The sequence below is a fragment of the Indicator indicator genome, chromosome 40 (genome assembly GCF_027791375.1).
Source record: "Indicator indicator isolate 239-I01 chromosome 40, UM_Iind_1.1, whole genome shotgun sequence".
Classification (NCBI taxonomy): domain Eukaryota; kingdom Metazoa; phylum Chordata; class Aves; order Piciformes; family Indicatoridae; genus Indicator; species Indicator indicator.
Window position 1 is genome coordinate 194676 of NC_072049.1, and position 25567 is coordinate 220242.

General features: G+C 58.3%; 3 protein-coding genes across 3 annotated transcripts in view; all 3 read right to left on the reverse strand.

Annotated features, from left to right (window-relative positions):
* The window catches only part of PI4KB (phosphatidylinositol 4-kinase beta), a 31610-nt gene extending 26002 nt beyond the window's left edge, over positions 1–5608 (reverse strand). The window contains exon 1 of the mRNA XM_054397027.1: positions 5564–5608. The gene's annotated coding sequence lies outside the window, so the exon portion shown is untranslated. The remainder of the gene's footprint in view (positions 1–5563) is intronic.
* Positions 5609–6865: 1257 nt separating this feature from the next.
* RFX5 (regulatory factor X5) lies at positions 6866–12509 on the reverse strand. Its single transcript, XM_054396922.1, has 10 exons — positions 12391–12509; positions 11896–11929; positions 11404–11486; positions 11107–11232; positions 9290–9406; positions 8695–8776; positions 8241–8445; positions 7953–8050; positions 7577–7837; positions 6866–7498 (listed from the first exon to the last, which is right to left on the reverse strand). The coding sequence occupies exons 1-10, from the start codon at positions 12507–12509 to the stop codon at positions 6866–6868; spliced, it is 1758 nt and encodes a 585-aa protein (XP_054252897.1).
* A 3627-nt stretch (positions 12510–16136) lies between these two features.
* LOC128978887 (methanethiol oxidase-like) lies at positions 16137–19101 on the reverse strand. Its single transcript, XM_054396923.1, has 9 exons — positions 18919–19101; positions 18311–18431; positions 18047–18229; positions 17558–17736; positions 17316–17394; positions 17000–17121; positions 16807–16899; positions 16472–16590; positions 16137–16299 (listed from the first exon to the last, which is right to left on the reverse strand). The coding sequence occupies exons 1-9, from the start codon at positions 19084–19086 to the stop codon at positions 16137–16139; spliced, it is 1227 nt and encodes a 408-aa protein (XP_054252898.1). The 5' UTR covers positions 19087–19101.
* Positions 19102–25567: the final 6466 nt, after the last annotated feature.

The following is a 25567-nucleotide window of genomic DNA, read 5'->3' on the forward strand; positions in this document are numbered from 1 at the left end:
CCAGTGCCAAGTGCAATGGTCCTCTGGAGATAAAAGAAGGCTCTGTTCAACCCCACATCATTACCAGGGCCCCGGCTGCTTCCCCTTGCTGCTCACAGGCCACAAGCAGGCAGCTCGTGATGGGCAGCAGGGCACAAAGCCTGCTGCAAGGGCTCTGTGCTGCCAGCAAACTGCCAGCTCCTGCCTGCTTTTCACCTCCAGCACGCTGGAAAAACGCCTTGGCTTTGGGAGAGGACTTCCCTCAAGGATTTGCTGCCTGCCTGCTCCCCACCTCCTCTCAGAGACACCTCCCCCTCCCCCCAGCCCCTTTGCTCTGCCCAAAGGTTCCTGCAATGAGAGATTTCCTTCCCTGTTCGTTGAACGACTTTGGATTAGCTGCTGATTGTCACAGCTCCTCAGGTGGGAGGAGGTGTTCAAGGCCAGGCTGGATGAGGCTCTGAGCAATCTGGGCTAGGTGGGAAGTGTCCCTGCCCATGGCAGGGGGGTTGGAACTGGATGAGCTTTAAGGTCCCTTCCAGCTCGAGCCATTCTGTGAGTCTAGGACCCTGAAGGCCATGGATTAAAGAGCCCACAACAGACTGAAACCACATCTGCATCTCCAAGAAGTCACAGACCTTCAGCTTGGCCAAGCAAAGGCCTTGGGCTCAGTCCCAGCCTGGGGCTGGCTCTGCAGGAGCAGATCCCTCTGCATTCAGAGATTCCCTCCACCAGAGCCACTGCTTTGCACCAACAGCCACAAAGTCCCCAAGGGGAGCTCAGAACCTCCAAGGTGTTGAAAAGTCTCCACTCTTCCAGTCAGCACTGGGCCAAAGAGCTGCAAACCAGCACTGCCACCCAAAATCCAGCATCGTGGCCCTGGGCTGGGCACTGCTGAGGCCACAGAAGGACATTGAGGAGCTGGAGCAGGGCCAGAGAAGGGCAATGAAGCTGGGGAAGGGTCTGGAGAGGAGCAGCTGAGGGAGCTGGGAGTGGGGAGGCTGGAGAAGAAGAGGCTGAGGGAGACCTCATTGCTCTCTACAGCTCCCTGAAAAGAGGCTGGAGCCACGGGGGGTTGGGCTCCCAAGGAACAAGTGATAGATTGAGAGGAAATAGCCTCAAGTTGTGCCAGGGGAGGTTCAGGTTGGCCACGAAGAACAATTTCTGTCCTGCAAGAGTGGTCAGGGACTGGCCCAGGCTGCCCAAGGAGGTGGTGGAGTCCCCATCCCTGGAGGAGTTCAATAACCCTGCAGCCATGGCACCTGGGGCCAGGGTTTGGTGGCCATGGTGGTGTTGGGCTGAGGGTTGGACTTGATGGTCTTAAAGGTCTTCTCCAATCCTACAGTTGCAAGCTGAGGTTGGTGTGCCCAGGGGCAAGGCCTCTGCCCAGGAGCCCATTTCCTCCTCTTGTTTTCAAAGCTCTTCAGCTCTTCCCACGGCAGTGACCAAAGCCTGACCAAAGTTCAGAGCTCTGAGCTGCTGGGATCAGCATCTTCCAAGCCCGGGCACAGGGCACAAGGCCTCCCTCTGTGCTCACTGCTCCCCTCGCTGCAAATCCCTGCATGCCTCAAATACTTGTGGGCATTAGATCCTAAAGACCCCCTGAGCTGAAGGAAGTTGTCTGTCCTTCCCAGCCTTGGCCCACAGAAGCCTGGCTGACCACAGAGGCACACAATGGCAGGGGCTGCAAGGGACCTCTGGAGATCATCCAGTCCAAGCCCCCTGCCAAAGGAGGCTCACCTAGGGCAGGGCACAGGGGAACACATCCAGAGAGGCCTTGAAAGCCTCCAGAGGAGGCTCCACAACCTCTCTGATCTGATTTTGAAGTCACCCCCACAAAGGAGATCCTTTGGTGTGACTTGACAAGGTAGGATTTGAAGAGGTGTGGAATGGAGGAGCAGTCACACAGAGCTTTGCTGGTGCCACTGCTCCCGGGGGCCTTCAAAGGTTCCCATCAAGACAGTCAGGATGGCAAAGAGGTGAAGAACAAAGTTCAGTGCTGGCATCTGCCAGAGCCCCAGAGGTGGCTCCCAGAGGTGCTGAAGTTTCTGTGACCCCAGGAGCTTGTTGCCCACAGAGGGTTTGCCGAGCCCCAAATGGTTTATCTGATGCAGGGAACTGCTTTGATGTCCTCCTTGCTAGGCTGAAGAGGGAGAGAGGAGCATAGGGACCCTAAAGCTCCCTCCCTGTACACATTGGGCATGCAGATGCAGTTCTGGACCTTCCACCTCCTCCAGGTCCACAGGAGAGACTGGATCCAACCTGACCTACCCACGGCAGGTATCCCCACGATTCTCAGGTGCCCACAGCACAGCTCTGAGCCATCCCCAGTCCAAACTCCCTGATCCCTTTGCCACCTGGTGAGGCCTGGAGGGGCTCCACGCCCCAGCTTTGCCCCAGAGAGGAGATGACCAGAGCTGGCCACTGCTGAGTGGGAGAAACTTGGATTCAGAGCTTCAAAGAAGGTTTGGGTTGGAAGGGATCTTCAAGCTCATCCAGTTCCAAGCCCCTGCCCCAGGCAGGGACACCTCCCACCAGCCCAGGTTGCTCAAAGCCTCATTCAGCCTCACCTTGAACACCTCCAGGGAGGGGGCAGCCACAACCTCCCTGAGCAACCTGTTCCAGGCTCTCCCCACCCTGCTCCCCCCGTGCCTCTGGGGTCACCTCTGCACCACCAGCAGGGCTCAGAAACCCAGGAGCCCCCCCCCCCCCGACACAGAGCCTCCTTCCCCAGCCACCTCCCAGCACCAAAGCCTCATCTCCCCTCCTTGTGCCCCCTAAAATCCCAGCGAGGGGATTGACTCCCTGCCTGCTGCACCTCTCCCTGCCTCACAGCACAGCCAGCAGCAGGGACTTGGTTACCTCTGTAGGCTCAGCAGAGCTGCCCCTGCTCCACCTCGCTGCTCTCCGCGGGGATTCAGCCCCCAGCAGCCGCAGGCAGTGAAGCAATCCCGGCTGGAGAACAGGCTGAGCTGAGCTGACTTCAGCTGCTTCATCCTCCACCCACAGCCAAAAGTGGCCAAGTTTCTCTCTGGTAGAACAGCCCCAAAGTTGAGTGATTGAAGCTGAAATCAAGGGAAGCTTCCCCCGGGGAGCAGCAGCGGAACCCCTGGTGGAGCAGCGGAGAGCTCGGAGCCTTAGGAAGGGACAGGAGCAGAGGGAGAGCTTTGGGAACAGAGCTGAGGCTTTGCTGGAGGGACACACACACACAAAAAAAGCAAAGTCTCACTGCTGCCTGACTTGAATAAGAAATATTAACCCTGGCAAGCAACCAGGGGGACAGGATGAAGCCTCACCAAGACATCTGGTCTCGATTACGCTGCGTGGCTTTTTGTTTTGCTCAGCACTGAAGGCCTTCAACATCTTGCTGAGCCTTTGGGGAAGGCCACAGGGCTTGGGATGGGGGCAGAAAACATCTCAGCAGTGTTGGGGGAGGAGGAGGAGGATGGGCTGTCAGTGACTCTCACTGTGCCCCTTGGAGAACCCTTTGCTCTTCAGAGCTCCTGCTACTCAGAGCCCCTGCCCTGCTCTTGCCCCCTTGGAGAGCTTCTGCCCCTCAGAGAGCTCCAAGCTCCTCAGAGAGCTTCTGCCCTTCAGAGAGCTCCAAGCTCCTCAGAGAGCTTCTGCCCCTTGGAGAGGTCCAAGCTCCTCAGAGAGCTCCTCTGGACCTACTACAAACAGAGTAACTCAATGCAATACATCAGTGACAGCTTACAGGTTGGGGAAACTGAGGCACAGAGGGACTGCAGAGGAGCTGTGAGGACAAATAATTCTTCCTGAGGGACACTGCACCTTCTTTCCAACCCAAAATCCCCTTCCAGGAGGGATCAGCACCAACACAGATGGGCTCCAACCCACTCTCACACTTGGCTGAGGCAGACTCAGCCCCTGCCCAGCACAAGGGTCTCCTCCAAAAGCCAAGAGAGGGCAGGTTCCAGACATCCCCTGAGGACAAACTCTGCCCCAAAACCTCCCCTGCTGCACCAGGGCACTGCTGGGAGCCTTCCCTCCCCTGGAGCAGCACAGCTTCCCTCTCCAAGGATGCTCACCACAGAGAGAGCAGCAGAGGGAAAGCAAAAAAAGAGGAATTTTCAGGGAAAAGGGCAACAGGAGGACCCAAGCCAGAGCCTGAGCCCTGGCTGGCACCTCACACAGACAGGATGAGCTCCACCACCCCACACAACCACCCTGTGCCAGGCCTTGGGGTGGAGGTGCCCCAAAACCAGTCCTCAGGGCCTCCAAACCTGCCCTCAGCAAAGGCCTTGGGCTCAGTCCCAGCCTGGGGCTGGCTCTGCAGGAGCAGATCTCTCTGCTTTCAGAGATTCCCTCCACCAGAGCCACTGCTTTGCACCAACAGCCACAGAGTCCCCAAGGGGAGCTCAGAACCTCCAAGGTGTTGAAAAGTTTCCACTCTTCCAGCCAGCACTGGGCCAAAGAGCTGCAAACCAGCACTGCCACCCAAAATCCAGCATCGTGGCCCTGGGCTGGGCACTGCTGAGGCCACAGCTGCAATCCTGGGGTCAGGGTTGGGCTCCTCACAGCCAGAAAGACATTAAGGAGCTGGAGAGGGTCCAGAGAAGAGCAACAAAGCTGGGGAAGGGCCTGGAGAAGAGGGCTGGGGAGGAGCAGCTGAGGGAGCTGGGGGTGGGGAGGCTGCAGAAGAGGAGGCTGAGGGAGACCTCATTGCTCTCTACACTCTGCAAGGAGGCTGGAGTGAAGGGGAGGCTTCCCCTAGGAACAAGTGATTGAACACGAGGAAATGGCCTCAAGCTGCTCCAGGGAAGGTTCAGGTTGGCCAAGAGGAACAGTTTCTGTCTTACAAGAAGAGTCAGGGACTGGCCCAGGCTGCCCAGGGAGGTGGTGGAGTGCCCATCCCTGGAGGAGTTCAAGAACCCTGTGGCCATGGCACTTGGGGCCAGGGTTTGGTGGCCATGGAGGTGTTGGGTTGCTGGTTGGACTCAACGACCTTAGAAAGCTTTTCCAACCCAAACAATTCTATAATCCTATGATTTCCACCCAGAGCTGTGCCCAGTTACTTCCCCAAGCTACTCCTCAGAATTCCCCCCTGGGATAAGGAGAAGTTGGGCAATGATTCAATATCGTGCCTGAAGTTACCACTGGCTTGAAGCAGAAGTTTCAGGGGGGCAAGGAAAAAGCCCTGAGGGGTCCCTGCCCCACAGGAATGACTTGTCTGGAAGAGCTGCAGCTTGCAGCCCACCACTGAGCCCCTTAGCTGCGGTCTCTGATCTTTCAAATGGATGTTTTAGGCAATTACAAAGCACGGGGGGCACCAGATGGCTCCGGGAGGGTGGAAAGAGGGGTTGGCAAAACCAAGTCATTAATGACAGTGAGAGCACGCAGAACATCGCCTGAAAAAGTCTCCGAAGGGGTCCCTGTGGCACTTCGCCGGTCGCCTGCGCACCGGGCTCGGCTGCACGCCGGCGCCGGGCTGTGCTCGGGGCTGTTACCGCGGCTAGAGCCCCACCGGTGCTGTGTGTGAGACCCAGAGAAGGCGGCTGCGGGGGTTACCGCCCGCGATCCCCGCCGGGAGGGTAAGGCTGAGGCTCAGGATAAGCTGCGGTGGTACCTGGTGCAATCCCATCCCGCACGGCTGCCTCTCCGCTCCCGGATACCGACGCTCGGGGCAGCAACGCCGGCGGCTCATCCTTGGGCAGCGGCTCGGCGGAGCTCCGGAGACGATCGACAGCTGCTGGGGGAAGGTGCGAAATAAATGTTAAAAGCGGAAAAGATTATTTTTCCTGCTCGACCAGGCGCCCTCGGCCCGCCCAGAGTCGGCCGCCGGTGCTGGCGAGCCCGGAAGGCGGCGGAGGCCCCGGCCAGCCCCGCTCTGCCCCCGCACAGCCCCGGGAGGGGCCGGCGGGGGCTCCCTCGGTAAGAAGCGCCGGCCGGGGCCGCTGACTGACCTCCCGGAGCGGCCGCAAAACCGGCCTGAGGGAAACCTCGCTTCCGCCTCCCTCCCTGCCCGGTGCGACGGTGCCGCCGCGGCGCGGGCAGGGGGGGGAAGCCGCGGGAGGCAGTCCGAGGTTGCGGGGCGGAAGGGAAAGCAATGCCTCTAGCGGTGCCGATGCGGCTGCTCAGTGCTCACCTGCGCAGAGGGCCGGAGCGGAGGGGCCGGAACGGCGCAGGGAGCGGAGCGGAGCCTTGGACGCTGGCGCAGGCCCCGGCCCGGGCTGCCCGCGGCACCGCCTGACCGGGCTGAGGGGCCGGGAGGGTTTGAGCCGCCACAGCGCCCCCTGCTGGCTCGGAGGCACCGGCGCTGTGCGAAGGGGCGGGAACTGCTGGGAGGGGGCGGGGCTGCTGGGAGGGGGCGGGGCTGCTGCCCCCGGGATTCGGCGCCGGCAGCGTTGCCCGAAATCGTTTTTTTTCCGATTGAAAATCGCCTCTGTCGTCACAGGCATCCCCAAGGCGCCGCGAGCCAGCAGTGGAGATCCCTCCACCGCGCCTGCGTCTGCGCCGGCAGCTCCGGAGGAGAAACTGAAGCCCCGTTTCCCCCATCCCACAGCACCCTGTCCCCTCCCCACGCCCCCATGCTCCGTCCCCACGTCCCGTGTCCCGCCCCCATGTCCTGTGTCGTCTCCCCACGTCCTGTGTCCCGCCTCCATGTCCTGTGTCGTCTCCCCACGTCCCGTGTCCCTCTTCCTCCAGCCCTATGTCCCGTGTCCCCCATCCCACAGCCCCTTGTCCCCTCCCCCTGTCCCGTGTCCCCCTCCCTACTGCCCCACGTCCCCCTCCCCCCCAGTCACCCCCAGCACAGCCAAAGCCAGGGCAGACAGATGGACAGACTTTTAATGGCAGGGAGAAGGGCAGGGCACAGGGGGGCAGCCAGAGGGGAAAGGCAGGGTGGGGGGGTGCGTGTCAGGGCATGGCCCTAAGTGCCAGGGTGGGCACAGAGCCCCACCTGCCCTGGCGGAGCCCCCTGGGACGTGGGGGCACAGGGAGAGGTGTCTGAGGGCTGGGAGGTGGCAGGGGCAGGACAGGTTCCTGCCTGTGTCTGTCCATCATGGTGGGCAGTGGAGGGGTCCCCTCCGTCCCGGGGGGCACCTGCAGTGTCACCCAGGGTGGACCTGGCCTCGCCTGGGCTCCTCTGTGCCGCTGACAGCTTCTCCAGTGCCAGCTCCCGGCTGGCCTTGGCACTGATCCTGCCATCCTGGATGACGCTGACATGGGTGGGCAGGCACTTCCCAGCTGGACTGTCCCCAAGGGGCTTGGTGGCACTGCCACCATCGGGAGAGCCACTGCCACTGGCACCTGCCCCACGGCAAAGCTCCGGAGGGGAGGCTGTGCCCCCTTCCTCCAGCCTCTTCCGCGGCCGCCCGCGTCTGCGCTTCTGCAGGCTGTCCCCGGCCGGCTCCGGGGGACGCTTGGTGGCCTTGGGGCGCTGCAAGTCCTGGGGACTGGGACCCTCACCGCTGCCCCCTGCGCTCCGGGGGTTGGCAGGGCTCTCGGCCGTGCCAGGGACGCCAACGCCGGGCAGCAGCACGTTGAGGACTGGCACGGCTGCCTGCTGGCTCAGGAGACCTGCCGGCCCGTTGACCCCCGGGGCCAGCCCGAGGGGCACGGAGGGAGACGCTGTGCCCACCGGCAGCGGCAGGGCCACCTTGACCGTGCCCCCCAGAGGGGTAGCTGTGATTTTGGGTGCCAGGACAGGAGGGGAGGAGCGGATGGTGGTGGCACCGGGTACCGTGGGTCGCTCCACTGGCGGGATGCGGGGCAGGAGCAGGGGCAGGCGGGCGACCAGGGCGTTCACCTGGGGGCTGCTGGCAGCCTTGGGGGGCTCCGGGGGCTTCTTCTTCTCTGGACGAGGTGGGACGGAGGGCTTGGGGCTGCTCTCCTTCTTGGTCTGCAGGCAGAGGGAGGTGCTGGCAGGGGATGTTGTGGTGGAGCTTCCCTGAGCACGTCCCCAAAGGCTGAGTAGGGCTCCCAGGGGTCCCCACCTGGCCCTGGTGGGGTCTCACCTGGCCCTGGCTCCTGTCACCGCTCTCAGGGGCGTCCAGGCCGTTCTTCTTCACTGCTGCTGGAGCCCGACTCTCACGATGGATCTTCTCAGTGCTCTCTGGGGGTGCACAGAAGGTGACAAAGCTGAGACATCCCCCTGGACCTCATGGGCAAGGGTTGGCAGCACCTAGGTCACACCCTGGGCAGCTGGTGCCCAAGGGGACCCCCACCTCCAACCTTCTGTTCCCACCACAGGCCTGACTGAGCCCAGCATGGGGTGAGCAGGGTCAGGGCTTTGTCCCACCCACCTGAGACCACCATGGCCATGACCAGGTCGGCGTGGGCCGAGCGGGAGCTGATGATGTGCTGCTGGATGAGGAACTGAGCCACCTCCACGATGTTGTTGAAGGAGCGCTTGAGGATCTTCTCGGCCCAGTGGCAGGTCAGGGCGCAGGCTGCCTCCATCACCTCGCTGCTGTAGGACTGCACCAGCTCCGCCAGCTCCGACTGCTGCTGGTGGCACACACCGTGAGCCCCCAAAGCGTGGGGCACAACACCCCAGGTGCCAACGGGGCCCGATCCTGACATCCCAGCAGGTCACACAGGCTGGCAGGTCCTTGTCCACCCTCATGAGACGGAGCAGAACCTGCTCCCAGCGAGGGCATCCCTCCACCTCCTGCCTTCATTAGATCTAACGAGCGAGGAGGTTCGTTAGATCTTGGGCTGGTGGAGCCCAAGCTGTGGAAGGAGCAGAGGACTTACAGTCTCAGTCACTTTGAGGTCCAGGCTGGGCAGGGGTGGCAGGCTGACCACCGTCTTCCTCCGGATCCCGCTGTAGCAGTATGTTTGGCAGGGTTAAGGTCTTCTGCTGGCACAAGAACGTGGCTGTGACAGAGCACAGCTCAGAGAGGCTTGTGGGGCTTAGGATGGGTCTGTTCTGAAGGTGTGACAGCAGCTGGCCCCACACCAGATTGGGATGTCACCTTCTGGGTGTCCTCCTCACCCACCACAAGCTGCCCTGAGCAAAGATGGAGCAACCCCAAGCCCTCTCAGACAACAGGTTGCCCAGGGAGGTCATGGCTGCCCCTCCCTGGAGGTGTTCCAGGCCAGGTTGGATGAGGCCTTGAGCAGCGTGGGCTGGTGGGAAGTGTCTTGAAGATCCCTTCCAACCGAACCCATTCTAGATTTCTCTGCATCTATGAACTGAGTTGAGCCTTCAGCTGCACCACCACAAACCATCCCCTCAGAGCTACCAACCACCACCTGCTGAGCAATGGGAACAGCTGGAGGAGCAACAGCTGTCACCAGCAGTCCCAGAAGTTCCTGGGGGTTGGTCCTGGGCCAGCTGGAAGGATATTTGGACTGCCCTCGGCCCCCCAGGCGCCGAGCTTTGATGTTTGGGAAGATCTCTCTGATGATCTTGCCGAAGTTGGCAGCGCTCAGCGGGCGGCAGCAGAGGTTGTCACAGTATCGCCTGCAGGGGACATGCAGGTTAGAGCCCTCCAGCCTCTCTCGCTGCCCTCTAGCCTCCCTTGCTGCCCTCCACTCTCTTGCTGCCCTCCAGCCTCTCTCGCTGCCCTCCAGCCTCCCTTGCTGCCCTCTACTCTCTTGCTGCCCTCTACTCTCTTGCTGCCCTCCAGCCTCTCTCGCTGCCCTCCAGCCTCCCTTGCTGCCCTCTACTCTCTTGCTGCCCTCCAGCCTCTCTTGCTGCCCTCCAGCCTCTCTTGCTGCCCTCCACTCTCTTGCTGCCCTCCAGCCTCTCTTGCTGCCCTCCACTCTCTTGCTGCCCTCCACTCTCTTGCTGCCCTCCAGCCTCTCTCGCTGCCCTCCAGCCTCCCTTGCTGCCCTCTACTCTCTTGCTGCCCTCTACTCTCTTGCTGCCCTCCAGCCTCTCTCGCTGCCCTCCAGCCTCCCTTGCTGCCCTCTACTCTCTTGCTGCCCTCCAGCCTCTCTTGCTGCCCTCCAGCCTCTCTTGCTGCCCTCCACTCTCTTGCTGCCCTCCAGCCTCTCTTGCTGCCCTCCACTCTCTTGCTGCCCTCCAGCCTCTCTTGCTGCCCTCTACTCTCTTGCTGCCCTCCAGCCTCTCTTGCTGCCCTCCAGCCTCTCTTGCTGCCCTCCACTCTCTTGCTGCCCTCCAGCCTCCCTTGCTGCCCTCCAGCCTCCCTTGCTGCCCTCCAGCCTCTCTTGCTGCCCTCCAGCCTCTCTTGCTGCCCTCCAGCCTCCCTTGCTGCCCTCCAGCCTCTCTTGCTGCCCTCCACTCTCTTGCTGCCCTCCAGCCTCTCTTGCTGCCCTCCAGCCTCTCTTGCTGCCCTCCACTCTCTTGCTGCCCTCTACTCTCTTGCTGCCCTCCAGCCTCTCTTGCTGCCCTCCAGCCTCCCTTGCTGCCCTCTAGCCTCTCTTGCTGCCCTCCACTCTCTTGCTGCCCTCCAGCCTCCCTTGCTGCCCTCCAGCCTCTCTTGCTGCCCTCCACTCTCTCTTGCTGCCCTCCAGCCTCCCTTGCTGCCCTCCAGCCTCCCTTGCTTCCCTCCAGCCTACCTTGCTGCCCTCTAGCCTCTCTTGCTGCCCTCCACTCTCTTGTTGCCCTCCACTCTCTTGCTGCCCTCCAGCCTCCCTTGCTGCCCTCCAGCCTCCCTTGCTGCCCTCCAGCCTCTCTTGCTGCCCTCCAGCCTCCCTTGCTGCCCTCCACTCTCTTGCTGCCCTCCAGCCTCTCTTGCTGCCCTCCAGTCTCTCTTGCTGCCCTCCAGCCTCTCTTGCTGCCCTCCACTCTCTCTTGCTGCCCTCCACTCTCTCTTGCTGCCCTCCAGTCTCTTGTTGCCCTCCAGTCTCTTGCTGCCCTCCAGTCTCTTGCTGCCCTCCAGCCTCTCTTGCTGCCCTCCAGCCCAGCTCCTCCCTGCTGCTACAGCTCCTTTCAGCAGCTCAAGGCTGAGTTGGGCTATTCCCAAACAATCCCAAGACAGAATCAACCAGGTTGGCAGAGACCTCCAAGATCATCAAGTCCAACTGATCACCCAACCCTAACTAATCAGCTACACCACTGCACCGAGTGCCTCATCCAGGCTTTCCTTAAACACCTCCCGGGATGTGGACCCCCCACTACCTCCCTGAGCAGCCCATTCCAGTGGGCAAAGAGACCTCCCCATGCCAGGGAGAGAAGCTCCTCAGGCCTGTGCTCACTTGTAGGCGTCGTAGACGTCCTGCTTGGGCAGGCAGGTGTCTGTGTGCTCCTCCAGGTGGTTCCGGATCCAGTTGCAGGCATGCATGTACTCAGCTGTGCTCAGTGAGCCCAGGTCTAGGCTGCTGCTGCTGCTCCCATGGCAGCCCCAGGTGAACATTTCATCAGCAGAGAAGTGGCACAAGCAGGGCAGGAGAAGGCAGAGCCGTGGCAACCTCCACCTGACCTCTCACCGTCCGTGTCCCCCCCCACCAGCATCCTGGCAGCCCCTCTGCTCTCCCAGATGCTCCAGCACCCACCTCTTCTCCCCCAGGCTCGGTCCTGATGGCAGCTGGAGGTAGAGGTAGAGTTTGTCATTGTCTGAGAACTTCTGGACATCTTGCTACGGTCAAAGGGTCCACAGGGAGGGGAAGAACAGACCAGAGACAAAGAAAGGTTAAGGATCCAAGCCAAGGCAGAGCTGTGGTGCTCTTGTTAGCCTCCCAACGGCAGCAACTGGAGGGGCGTTGAAACCACAGCAGCTCTGTCATCATGAACACAGGAACCAGTTAAAGGGGCTCCCAAGAACTGCCCCTCAAGGGGACTGCAAAGGGTTGTCCCCCACAGGGCTGGGGCAGCAGATGCCATGCCCCTGGGCAGGGGTTTCTCAGGGTTAATCCCCACAGCCAGCTCCCGTCTAGATGGAGAATAGAACCAGGCCAGACCCAGGGTCCTGTTTAGCCAGAAGAAGCAGAAGGTGGGGATGTGCCATTCCCCCCACCCTCAGCACCAGGTGCCACAGGGGCACTCACCAGGATGGAGTCCACCTTGCTCTGCACGGATTTGCTGTGGGGGACAGAGACAAGAGGAGTCAGAGCAGAGCAGGACATGGGGTGCTCCCCAACCCACCCAGCTCCCAGCCACTGCCCAGGGCCCCTCCACAGCCGTTGCAAGATAGGGACAGCAGAGAATGGAGAGCCAAAGGCTGCCTGCACCCATGGCTCAGCACAGGCCATGGTCTCCCAGTGCACCATGACCCCGGTCCAGAGCTGTGTGCTCTACCCTGACCCAGGGAGAGCAGAGAGGAGGAAAACCACATCCCAGGGGTGTGACAGAAGGTGATGGCCTGGATTCATTCTGCACCCAAAGCAAGCAGCAAGCTGCTGGTGGTGGTGCACTGTGGCCAGCACTGAGCAAAGGACCAAGCGTGGCAACACTCAACCCTCTCGGGCTGCAAATGAATCAACCTCACAAAACAGATCCACGTTTGGCAGTGCTCAGACTGAGTGGGAGAGAGCTGCCCTTACGAGATGGTGCTCCTGAGCTCCTGCAGCAGTGTGTTCGACTCAGCCACGCTGCCCCGGGAGCTGCTGGGGGACAAACTTCCCTTCTTGGTGGCTCGGGAGCTCAGCTCTTCATCAGCCATGACATTGGCTTCCTGCTGGGAGCAGAAAACCACGAACTCTACTGAAAAAAAAAGGGGGAAGAAAAACCTTTTAGAGTTAAGGCCCCACTGGACACCCACAGGACTGATCTCTGGCCCCCAGGCTGGGCTTGGGGAGGGAGAGAGGACACAAGAGGGTGGCCAAAGGGTGGGAGGCAGGGCATGGGAGGGCAACAGTGGGACTTAGTGCAGCCCAAAAGTTGCCCATCCTCAGCCACCACCAGTCCTGCCCCAAAAAACTGCTCCAGCTCTGTGGGCTGAGCTCCATCAGCTGGACACAAGCCACCAATAAGTATGAAAATGATCCCAGCTGTCCCAGGAGGGACACTGCCAGCAGCAGAGACACCAAACCAGCTCTAGGTACCTTGCTCCTGGCAGGGGACAGGGGTGCTGGGAGGCACTGGAGAGCCTCTCTGACCCAGTGTCCCCAGGAGGGGACCAGAAGGGCAGGTCCCTACTGGCCTGGGGATGCTGAGGGGAGACCATGACAGTCCTATGGCTCCTGGGGATGGACGTGAGTCCCCAGAGTGGTGGGGATGGGTCCCCAGGAGCATGGGGACACAGGACACCAGGGTGACAGACAAGGGCAGGGACACTAAGAGGTCAAGTCCTCAGGAAGAGGGACACCTGGAGTGGAGGTCTGCAGGAGCATGGGGACAGGGACCAGGAGAGGAGACCTCCAGGGGTACGAGGACAAGGAGTACCAGGAGGGCAGGTCGCCAGGGACAGGGACACCAGGAGGGAAGGTCCGCAGGGGCATGGGAACACGGGAGCACGGCGACATGGGACACCAGGAGGGCAGGTCCCCAGGAGTATGGGGACATGGGACACCAGGAGGGCAGGTCCTCAGGAGTACGGGGACACAGGACACCAGGAGGGCAGGTCCCCAGGAGTACGGGGACATGGGACACCAGGAGGGCAGGTCCCCAAGAGTACGGGGACATGGGACACCAGGAGGGCAGGTTCCCAGGAGCACTGGGACATAGGACACCAGGAGGGCAGGTTCCCAGGAGTACGGGGACATAGGACACCAGGAGGGCAGGTCCCCAGGAGTACGGGGACATAGGACACCAGGAGGGCAGGTCCCCAAGAGTACGGGGACATGGGACACCAGGAGGGCAGGTCCCCAGGAGCACTGGGACATAGGACACCAGGAGGGCAGGTCCCCAGGAGTACGGGGACATAGGACACCAGGAGGGCAGGTCCCCAAGAGTACGGGGACATGGGACACCTGGAAGGCAGGTCCCCGGGAGCACCGGGACATAGGACACCAAGAAGGAAGGTTCCTGGGGGTGGGGGCTCCGTGACAGCGCAGCCACGCCGCTGCCGGTTGCCGAGTGGGTCCCCGGCGGGAGCGCACCGGGCTCGTCCCGAACCCCCCTCCCTGACCCGCACCCACCTGCGGGCGGCTACAGCTGGGGCGCGGCCCGCCTCATGCCAGCCGGTTCGGGTCTGTTCGGGCGGGCTCGGGCCGCTTCGGGTCTGTTCGGGTGGGCTCGGACGGGATCGGGCCGGTATCCGCCACGTGCCACTGCCCCGCGCGCAACAGGAACCGAAAGTGTAGCCCCCTCCCGTCCTCCCGCCCCACCCGGCACGCGCCCGCGGGCCCTCGCCCGATGCTTTTTTCTGATTGGTTACAGAGCCGCCGGTCTGCCCGGATACTGCGCTTTCCGTTTATGCGATTGGTCCGTCTGGCTTCCCTACCCGGATACAAGCGGGGTCGATCTTCTGAGTGGTGGTGCGAGAGGTAAAGTCTGCCTAGTAACAGGCTTCTGATTGGTGGAGCGGGAGGAGGAAGCAGGAATGTAAACGAACCTCTGTGCGTGTAAGGGCTGTGACGGGTGCGCAATGTGTGTGCAGCGGCTGTGGGATGTGTGTGTAACTGCTGGGGACATTCAGAAGATGGAGGCAGGCTTTTCTTCTCCGCTCTGCTCTGCCCCGGTGAGGCCTCGTCTGGAGTACTGGGTCCCGTTCTTAGCTGCCCCCTTAGCAGAGGGACTGGGAGCTACTGGAAAAAGTCCAGTGGAGGCTGGGAAGCTGTTGGGGCCTTGGAGCATCTCTGTAGGGAGGGAAAGGCTGAGAGCCCTGGGGCTGGGAACCTGGAGAAGAGCAGCCCCAGAGAGGATCTGAGCAATGCTCAGCAAGAGCCAAAGGGGCTGTGGGGGGCAAGAGGCTGAGATTTTCTCTGTGGTGCCCAGGGCTGGGGCAAGGGGCAGAAAGTGGAGGGCAGGAGGTTGGAGCTGAGCAGGAGGAGAAAGTTGTTTGGGATGAGGCTGCTGGAGGCCTGGAGCAGGCTGTCCAGAGAGGTTGTGGAGTCTCCTGGTGTGGAGAGCTTCCAACCCCCCCTGGGCACTGTGCTGCTGGGCACAGCTGGGGGTGCCCTGCTGGAGCATGGGGGCTTGGAGGAGATCAGCTCCAGAGGTCCCTTCCAGTCCCACCATGCTGGAATTTGGTGATTCTGAGTGTGCAAGGGATGTGTGTGACGTGCACACAGTGTGGGCCTGTGTGCAGTGCCTGTGTGCATAGAATCAAATCATGGAACCATTTTGGTTGGAAGAGATCAAAACACGGCTTAAGATGGGTGAAGTTCACATCTACAGGGATTTAAAGCTCCTCCAGAGATAGGAGCTGTCTGCTGGCCAGTGTCCCTCCAGCTAGCGGAGAGAAGGAGGCACCTCTGCTTTGCAGGGTCTGAAGGTAGGTGAGGTAAAGCTCATTGCAAAGCCACCTCAACAGCAAAGATGTCCCCTGAGAAGGCAGCTCTGGAGGGTCAGAACTTGTTATCACAGTCAAGAAGCACCTCTGGGATGCCTCTTGCATTCTAAAACTCAAGACTTCATTAAATGTCACCTTCACCACCTGTGAGAAGAGGCCCTCCAGAGGGGCAACTTCTCCCAGACTTTTGGATAACCACATTGAAGCTCTGGAACTGTTCTTCAGAAGGGATTTGTTTTCCCCTGGGACCATTAAGGATGCACAAGAGAGCTGTGGTGGTATGTCTGACCATCAAAGTGGGAGGAAAGAAATTGAGAGTCAAATTGTTATCCTCTTCTGAGACCGATGTAGAAAGGCTTCCAAGAAATAAGAAACGTGAAGCTGCAGCTGATGCAATGCAGATTTATTGGTGTTTAAAGCAGAACTCCAGAGCAAACCAGTGTCAGGGACCAGGCTCTCTTCAGAACAAAGCTCTTCCCACGCCTGTGGCTGTGGCACATTGACCCCAGCATGGGGGAAGGGGAGCCCAGAGGACTCTGATGCCAGGGGAAGGCTCTCCAGGAAGCACCTGGCTGAGGAACAGTAACTCAGAAGAACTGGGCACATAACTTGGTTTGTGTCCTGCACATGTCTGTGCCTGACAGCTGCCCTGGGCCCTGCTCTGAGGATCAGGCCCAGGGATCACTTTGCATTGAGAACAACTCTGAAAGCAGGCCGTGTGTCGCTGCTCACTGGTCTGCTGCACCAAGCCCTCACCCAGAGCTTCTCCAGCTCATGCTAACAGAAGTCAAGACTCTAGCAACTAAGAGGGACCCCCAAAGCCAAGTAAGCCACACTCTTTCCTAATGGCTGCACTACAGGAGAGGGAGAAGCAGGGAGTGTGTCAGGTGGTGCCTAGGCCAAGGTTTCAGAGGTGGAATCTCCAGAGGGGAAGCGAATGTCATGGGCAAGGCAAGGCCCATTGGGTTCCTTGCCAAAATCCACCAGGAAGTTCTTGTTCACAGTCAGGCCTCCCTTCTCGGTGTCCACATCGATCAGCAGCATGACAGAGCCTTCCCTGGGAGGGGACAAGAAGACAGCCATTGCAGACCCTGCCCTTCACCCTGCTGCTGCCCCTCCAGCTTCTCCTGGAGACCTTCTCTGCTTCCTGGAGAGGGGAGAGGCTCCCTTCCCATTTGTGACACAGAGCCCACCCAAAAGAGATGCCTTTGCTCCCAGCTGTGTCTTACCTGACCACGTTGGGGTAGAACTGCTTGTCCCATGTGCTGTAGAAGGAGTTGGTGACGTACAGCCTCTTGCCGTCCAGGCTGAGCTGCATTTTGCTGGGGCCACCATAGATCCTCTTGCACTGAAGGCAGAAGTGAGAGCAGAGCTGTTCCTGACTCCTGCCTTTGGGCTGCCCAGCAGAGGAGAAGCAGGGAGCAGAGCAGAGCTTCTGCTTCCCCTCCCTGCCCCAGGCAGCTCCCAGACATTGCAGACAGGGGGCCCGAAGTGGAGACCAACCCCAGACAGAGCAGAGCCAAAGCCCACAGGATGCCAGAGGGAAAGAGGCTGCAGAACTCACCTTGACCACCAAGGGCTCAGGCTGGCACTTCAGCTCCTCATCTCTGCACACAGTCACAGGTCCTCCTCTGAGGATGCTGCCTCCTACAAAGACCTGGAAGCAAAGCAGTGGGTGGCAGGTTGGCTTCTCAACCCCCCAGCAGCAGATGCTGCTAAGGAAGGCCAGAGTGCAAACCCTCCTGCTCCTGCCTCACCTGTCCCACCAGGCGGGGCTTGCAGTGCTTGGAGAGCTCGTACTGGCGGATGTCTCCATGCAGCCAGTTGCAGAGATACAGGAACTTGTCATCCATGGAGATGATGAGGTCAGTGGTGAAGGCTGGGAGACAGAAACAGAGAGCTCCAGAGAAGGCAGCAGCAGCAGGACATGAGCCTTGCCTCGAGCCCCAGCTCCCTTCCCACCATGGCTGGGGTCATGCCTGGAGCACGGGAGACCTGCTCAAGGGCTCATTCTCCAGTTGGGGCAGAGGGCTCTGGGAGGGAAAAGGACACAGCAGCTCAGGGCACACAAACCTGGCATCTTGCACATAATCCATCCTGACACGTCCTTGGCTGGGATCCGGATCACCTCCTCCACTGCCCAGTTTTCTCTCTGCACAAGAGACACAAGCACCATGAGTGATGCTGGTTGGTGAGCCCTGAGTGCTGCAGGAACTCGCTGCACCTCCTGCGCTCTGTCTGCCACCCCAAAGCTCTTCCTCATGCTCTTCCCTCTGTAGCTCAGCATGGCTGGGACTGCCCTGTAGAGCCCTCACCTCACACTTGTAGAAGCGGTAGATGATGCCGCTGAGGGCACAGGCGACGTAGCCCTCGGCAGCATCAGGGTTGTGCAGGAATTTCACACTCAGGGGCAGGGAGTCCTCCCCCAGGTCAAAGCACTGAGTCAGGCTGCGGCAGGACAAGTTCCACACGTTGAGGCGGTGCCCATAGACCCCTGAGGAAAAGGAAAAGCAGGTGAGAAGAGTTGGGGACAGCCCATGGAGAAGAATCCCAAACTGCTGACAGACAAGGAGAGCCACGGCAGCGAGCAGCCAGAATCAGCAGAGGAGCTGCAGTGGTTTGGGGAGCAGCAGGAGAAGCTGGGAGCAGCCTGTCTTAGGGACAGGTGCTGCACCTCCTGTAGCTCTCGCTCTCAAATGCTTGGTTTGGGGAAAACTCTGCTTGTCCCCTCCCTCGGGTGGCTTCAACTCCCACCCAGCACTTCAGGGAGTTGTGGCTCAGCACCTGCAGCCACATTCCCTCACCTTTCTTCAAGTCATCAGGATTAAATCCACGTCCTGCCCGTCTTGGGACTGATCCAGCGGAGCTGATCAGCACGTTGTGGCGTGGCTGGTAGCAGAAGTCATAGCCAGTTGGGGGAACATCACACTCATTTTCCCAGTTCCCCTTCAACTCAAGGTTCTCTCTCTCCAGTGTGATGAATCCACCTGGGATACAAGAGGGGACTGGTCACAAGTCACACACATCCAAAGCAGGGAGTTTCCTGCTGGAAGGATTCTAGGCCTCACCTTTCCCGTTGCCAGCTGCGTCCCCTGTGTTGGCAATCAAGATATCCCCGTTGGGCAGGCTGCGGACTACAGACAGGTATCCTTTGTTGCACTTCCAGAAGACATCCACTGGCTCAATTGTCTGGAAATTTTGACACACACACCTCAGCCTCCAACTGCTCAGCTCATTTCATACTCTCCAGCAGTGTCTTTGGCTACCAGAGACTTCTACACTCTCTGGCACTTGCAGGAGCTTTCTGTCCAAGAGCTCTCATTCCTAGGACTTGCTTCTCCTTGCAGAGATCACAGAAACCTCTGAGCTTCCCTCTCCACAGAGAAGATTGCAGCAACACCTAATTCATAACCCCTTGTCTGTCCACCTCAGCATTTGAGTGGGGAGCAGGTGTTGGGTGTTTTGTGACTTCCAGTGATCAAACCCTCTCTGAACTCTGGAATGCTTGGAGCCTTTCTTGGTGTGACAAGGAGAGAGCTGAGAGGGAAAGATGACTCAGCTCCCTCAAATCGGGGTGGAAGAGAAGACAGAGAGAGAAGCTTTCTTCCCTGGTTTCTATTCCAAAGGCAGTATCTCCCCAGTCCTAACTACCATGTGGGAGTCAGCCCAGTCATACCTTGCAGATCTTGGGAGCCCGGCACTGTGAACCCACATCCACCACGTAAATGCGGGAGGAAATCAGAGAGGGAAGGATCAGCTTGGTCCTTTTTGTTGTGGCATTGTCAAAGCAGCCGCAGGCAGTGCTCCAGCCCAAGCAGTGCAGCTCATCTTTGAGGTTGGGCATGGGCAGGCGGTGGATCACCTAAGCAGCCAAGAGAGAGCTGAGTTTACACAGGGAGGCAGGAGAAACTGGCACATAAGTGCAACCTGCAGCTTGGAGGCGAGACCACCACTCCCTGTACCAAAGGCTGAAGCTGAGCTGTGACTGAGCAGTCCAAAGATGCTCTGTACATGTTGATAATTTGGTGTTGCAGCCTCCAGAGACAGGTAAGTTTCCCATTAAGGATGAAATCCTCTGGAAGCGAGCTGGGAAGTAAGTAAGAGCTGACTTGTTTCCAAGACATAAAGGTGGAGATGTTTCAAGTAGAGGCAGGTGTCCAGAGCGTAGTGGAAAGAGGAGATGTTACAGATCTGTCACACAGAGCCAGCAGCTGGTCACCAGCCCAGGAGAAAAAACAGCTGGGACAGAGGTACCTGGCCATAGGTTGGAGACCTGGTGTTGAGGTCAACGGTGGCCAGGAAATCAGGTTGGTCGTTGCATGTCTCCCTGTAGGTACAGGCCACGTAGGCAACCTCCTCTCTAGGAGCTGGGTGGACAGAAAGTTGGTGTTAAACCAGGGCATGAACCAGGCAGGAAGCAAAAGCAAAGCTTCAGCCACTCTCAGGTAGGACTCAACTTCTTTATCTGCCCAGCACAACCTTCCTCCTTGCTCACTGCCAACTGTGCAGCCCTGGTCCATCAGTGACCCAGAGGGAAGAGAACCCCACCAGTGGATGTGCACAGAGGCAGAGTTCATCAGTGGTGGGGGCAGGCCCTCAGCAGAGCCACTTTGTCACTGGTGGTGTCCACTACCATGGAGCTCTTCCCCAAACAGCACCCAGCCCAAGACAGGCTCAGCAGGACTTGCCTTTCACAGCATCTGGGCAGGTGGGGTACTCGTAGCACTGAACTCTGCATCTGTCTGAAGGGAGAAGAAGAACCAAATGAGAAATGTCCACATCCTAAAGGCTGCCTAATGGGAAGCCTCTGTCCCACCCAGTGGAGCTCCTCCGATGCAACTCCACCCTTCAGTCCCTCCGTTCTCCTTGCTGCAGCGCTGCAGAGGAACAAACCTCCCAGTGCCCCAGTGGGTTCCCAGCTGGGATGTCTGCAGCCTGCAGGCAGTGTCTGGAGCCAGAGCCAGGCTGGAGCTGCTGTGGCTGTGGGGAGCTGCAGAGTCTCTTACCCATGCTGAAGGCTTCTGGGTGACTGTGGTGAAGAGCAGGGGTGCTGGAGCTGGAGGTGCAGCTTGCTGTCTGCTTTGCTGGAGTGGGTTGTGATGTGCTGAGGGTGCTCAGAGGGGACCTTATATAGAGGACAAAGGGGTGGGGGGAGAAGCCACCTGCCAAGGGAGGAGCCATGGCTGCTCAGCGTTTGGGAGGTGCCAGACCACGCTGCGGCTTGTTTCCGCCTTGAAAACCACCGATCTGGGGGGAAATCTGCTGGCCATGCAGGTCTTTTCCCTGAACACAGCCTCCTGTATCTGATCCTGGGGCTGAGGCCATTTCCAGGGCACTTCTTCAGGCTCTGGAAGCCTCCATGGCCCAGCCAAGACACAAGCTTATGAAAGCCATCCCCCATGCCCAGGTTGCTGCCATACAAATGTGCAGAGGCTGCAAATTCCAGAGGAGGGCTGAGAAGCCCAGCTAGATAATGGGCCCCATCAGCAGCCTCCTGGAAATTACAAGGTTGGAGCCTGAGGAGGTCACCAAAAGCACCTGTGGAAGCTGGACCCTGACAGAAGGCACGTCTCTGGATGAGGGCTGAGCTGAAGGCATCACAGGCAACGTGGTGTGAACTGAGTGAGCCCAGCTCAGAGGTGCCTCTACCCAGAAGAGAGACTTCTGGAGCTCCAAGGTCTGCAGGGAGGGAGACAGCAGCAGTCAGAGGAGGGAGGGGGCTGCAGCAGTGCTGAGCTGGGATGAGGAGCTGCTGGTGTCTGCCAGCCAGCTGGAAAACTCCTGAGGCTAGAAATGGGTGCCTGAGGAAAGAGAGTCTGTGCCCTTGTTGCTGTGACACCTGCAAGGTCAGGACATGCCTGGTGCCTCTCAGGTTTGCATCTCCATGTGGGAAAGCCATGCCAGCTCTGTCAAATGGGAAGCTTTCAGATTTGGGGCCAGTCAGCACAGTTCCTGCCTCAGCAGTAGCAGTTTGCTCTCCCCACCTCAGGGCAGCAGAATGATGCCATGGAAAGCTAACGACAGGGTTGGCTTTGTGCCCACCTGCTTGGACCAACTGCAGCTCTGAGTGACAGTTATGCCCAGTCTGCTTGAGGGCTGCATCCAGGGAAATCTTCTCACACAGAGCCCCATGGCAGGCAACACCACCACGAAGTGCCTGGCACTGGTGGGATTGAAACGGGACTAAACTGCCACAAAACAGACCCAGGAATAGCAAAAGCATCATGAAGGGGTTTGAGGTGCTGGAGGGCAGCATTTTGGAAGAAGAGTCCCCTCCTGAGGTCAGCATGGCCTTGGCTGTCAGCAGCTGCCAAGCTAAAGCAGGAAGAGAACACCAAGTGCCATGGAATGTGAGTGAGGATCATCAGATCTTGTGGAAGAGCTCCTCAATCTGTGGGCAAATTACATGGGTAAGGAATTGCTCCACATAGGAATGCACAAACATCTGACAGTGCCATTAGAGGAGCCCTCAGGAGATCTCTATCAGAGGAGAGGACAGATTAGCCATCTCACCAGGGCTGTAATTAAATGGCTTCCAGAAGAGCACTTCAAATGTGACAGGTGGCCACAAGAGCAGCCACTTGGTCTTTCCTCTAAGTGAGGGGCAGCAGAGTGCTGCAATTGGGAAAAGTCTTCATTTGTTCAGCAAAATCCACCTCAGCAGTTCCAGTGCCAGGGCAAAGGCTGTCAGGAGGGGGAGGTCATCGCCTACCACAGCCACACACCTCCAGGCCACCAGTGAAGCTCTATCCTAGACACATCCTCTATAAGGCAAGGAGATGATATTAAAATAATATCCTGCATGAAAGGAGAAAGCATGCAGAGTCCTGGCTCAAAGCTCTGTGTTCTTGACTTGAAGACAAGATCTTGGGCAAGAATATCCCATGGAAAGAAATTCTATACTCATATTAATTCAGACATGTCATGAGGTGCTTCCAGATGGCTTTTCCAGAGCTTTAGAGCAGCCTGTTTAATTGGTTATGGTATCACCTAGGGCCTGGAAGACTCCAGCCTGGAAGACTCCACCTGTCCTAGATGTGAGAAACCACAGTAAAGATGAGGAGGATGCCAGAAGAAAGAGACACCAAAGGGCTGTGCTGCACATGGAGTAGTTCAGCTGCATCAGGCCAAACTGCATGAAGGCAGTGGGGTCCACACTGGACTTCAGGAGGGTTCAGTGTCTACAGGGTGTCACCATCTCCAGATGAAAGGAGACTCAGTGATAGAGCACTGCACATCCATACTGGACAAAACAACGAGTGACAGGTCAGTGCCACGAGGCCCACGTGCAGAACATCAGCTCTCATTCCACCCTCCTGGTATCTGAACATTAAACCCTTCCACTTCAGCTGGGTGAAGCCTGCCAGCTGTGGAAGCAGCTGGTCTGCCCTCCTCTGATGCAGCACAGAAGGCTTTCCCTGCTGCTTGCCCAGGACAGCTTTCGGCCTGGCAGCGCCTCATGCAGCACCTGCAGCCTGTCAGCGCTGCGGTTCAGCAGGCTGCAGCTCACCCGTGGTGACGATGTGCAACATGTTCTTTGGGCCACGCCTGGACAAGTGCAAGCAAAGGACCTGTTTCCATCTCCAATTCCCAGAGGCAAACTTTTCCATGTCTCCTAAAGGCAGCAAGCTTGTCTCAGGCTGACAAAGAGGTGTGAGGGTTGGGAACCAGCCTGGTTTCCCATCATCACTAGGCAGAATTCAAGAGTTCACACCCTGAGAAGCAGCAGGGAGCCCTCAGCTCAGGGGCAGGTCCATAGCAGAGCTATCTGTCCTTTGCAGAACAACTCAACATGGCCTTGCCCTCCTCTCTGCTGGCCTGCTCAGAGCTCCCCATTGCTCTCTGGGTGCTTGGCTGGTTCCCCTTTGCAGGCTTCTGCTGTCATGATGTGCATGTCTCACTGCACCTTCTTCTGGCACCTGCACACCTGCTCATTAAAAAGTTCATTACTCTTCCCCTCATTAACCACCTTTGCTGCTCATCCCATTTGGCTTCCCCTAGTGACGTCTTTGGCATCCCTCACCAAACCCAGCTGTGGGGAGCAGACTTTTCTAATTAAGATGATAGCAGGGAGGATAAGAGCAGGCTCAGCAGCACCAACGAGCCAGTGCACCATGGTGAACGGACAACTCCACCAGCGTGGTCTACTCATGGCCCAACAGCAGCTGCTGTGGCCAGCAGAGATGGGAAGCCATGGCATGGGAAAGCAATCAGGGCTCCAGAGGGAGTCCATGTTGAGGTGGCAACTGGTCCCCTCCTCCTGGCCATCTCCTCCAGCCTTGATAAGGAAGAACATGCTGGAATTGTGCTCATGGATAAGAGCAGGTGATGCAATGGAGTGCAGACTGGCAGAGCACACAATGTGCTGGGAGAAGATCTTGCTTCACCAACTCTACCAAGCCATTGATTTCCTTCCAAAGTCCACCACCCTCCTCTGAGAAAGACAAAGATGAAATTATGGACAGAAAGCTGGGATTATGGACAAAGGATCCAAATCCTAACATGAGTGCACCCCACATTTCCAATTTTTCTGTAAGCTAAGGTCTCCTTTTTTATTGTGATTGCTGATGAGCCCCAGTTCGATATCTGCCTACACAATCGCTGAGGGGTAATCCCAAAGTCCTCTTCCTTGTGTCTTGGTTCAAAAGCTCCAGATCCCATCTCCTTCCCAGAGGCACCTTACACAGCTTGAGAGCTGAAGAGTTTGTTCTCCTATCCACCACACAAAACCAGAAAAACAATGAGACTCAAGGGTATCAGCTTGTTCCTTGTCCTTGATGACACATCTACAAAACACTTGGTGCCTCCATTCCACTACCCTAGAGTGGTGATGCTCATTGTTCAGTTTGGGCACAATGGTGAAGAACACAGCCAGAGACAGGCAAAATTACAGAATCACAGAATCAGCCAGGTTGGAAGAGACCTCTGAGATCATCAAGTCCAACCAGTCACCCAACCCTAACTAATCTACCAGACCATGGCACTGAGTGCCTCATCCAGGCTTTCCTTAAACACTTCCAGGGACATTGACCCCAGCCCCACCCTGGGCAGCCCATTCCAAGGGGCAATCTCACTTTCTGGGAAGAACGTCTTGCTAAGATCAAGGCTAAACTTCCCCCTGCACATCTTGAGACTGTCCTCTTGTTCTGTTGCTGCTTGCCTGGAAGAAGAGACCAACCCCCACCTGGCCACAGCCTCCTTTCAGGTAGTTGTAGACAGCAATAAGGTCTCCCCTGAACCTCCAAGTGGCAGAGAGAAAAGGAGACCTTCATGCAACAGTCTCTTGAGCCTTGCTGCCCTGAGACCGTCTGTGAGGACTGAGTGAGGGCAACTCCACGCTGCTGTTTGGTGGCACATCTGTGGCTGCCATGTGGAGAGCTCACAGCTGAAGTTCTACATTTGTTCAGGAGCTGGATTTTACACCTTGTGCTAACAGCACCTGAACAGCAATGATTGAAATAAATTAGAGCTGTAAATGTTCATTCTGAAGCTGTAGATAAACTCTTTTGAGTGCCCTCAACACAGGATTCCAGAGATCACAAAGTTCTGAGGCGTTTTAGGCAAAGAGCCTCAGGAGAGAATAAACAGAAGATAATTTTTCTGAGTGTCACTCATCTGACCTATTCAAAATGGCCAACTTAATTTAAGTGACTTGGAACATACTCCCTGGAAGTCCCAAGGGAGAGGACCCAAAGCTCTGGCCAGGAGCAGGGTGGCAGCACTGGGATCACCTTTCCCCAGCACAGCCCACAGCTACAACCGGAGCAGCACATCTGAAAGCCACATCCTCAGGTTGTGATTTCAGGCAGTGTGTGATGAGCACTGACTCCAAGCCCCAACAAAGGGCCCTGCCCTGTGCGTCCCCAGGGAGCTGGACCCTGAGTCACCTTCTGGGCAGCACTGGATAAGCTCCTTCCACCCAGCCTTCCCACAATGGCCCCATCACTCCTTCTGACGTGGGAGGAGCAGCAGCACCATTCAGCTGGGGAGGAAGGACCAGCAGGACCTGCTTTTGCTCCTCTTCCATGCCTCTGCTTCAAAATGGGCATCAGCAGCTTTCCTTCAGTGCTGCAAACCAGACTCCAACTTTGTCACCAGTGCTGCAAACCACACTCCAACTTTGTCACAGGTGAAAAAGAAATCAGTTGACTTTTCTCTCCCAAAGGAGAGGCCCCATCCCTGGAGACACTCAAGGGCAAACTTGATGGAGTCCTGAGCAATCTGATCTAGTTGGAGATGTCCCTACTGACTGGAGGGGGGTTGGACAAGATGACCTTTGAGAGTCCCTTCCAACACATTCTGTGATTCTGTGAAATGCAAGCCAG

Bases quoted from the DNA above. Each gene is read 5' to 3' on its own strand.
- RFX5 (XM_054396922.1), bottom strand. From the start codon at position 12,509: ATGGCTGATGAAGAGCTGAGCTCCCGAGCCACCAAGAAGGGAAGTTTG. The intron at 11,487-11,895 runs GTGAGTGCCCCT...CTTTGACCGTAG, and splicing joins GCAAGGTGGACTCCATCCTG to CAAGATGTCCAGAAGTTCTC. The intron at 8,051-8,240 runs GTGGGTGGGACA...GTGCACCCCCAG, and splicing joins CATGGCCATGGTGGTCTCAG to AGAGCACTGAGAAGATCCAT.
- LOC128978887 (XM_054396923.1), bottom strand. From the start codon at position 19,086: ATGCCCAACCTCAAAGATGAGCTGCACTGCTTGGGCTGGAGCACTGCC. The intron at 18,230-18,310 runs GTGAGGCCTAGA...CTTGTATCCCAG, and splicing joins CGCAGCTGGCAACGGGAAAG to GTGGATTCATCACACTGGAG. The intron at 17,395-17,557 runs GTGAGGGCTCTA...TCTCTTGTGCAG, and splicing joins ACCGCTTCTACAAGTGTGAG to AGAGAAAACTGGGCAGTGGA.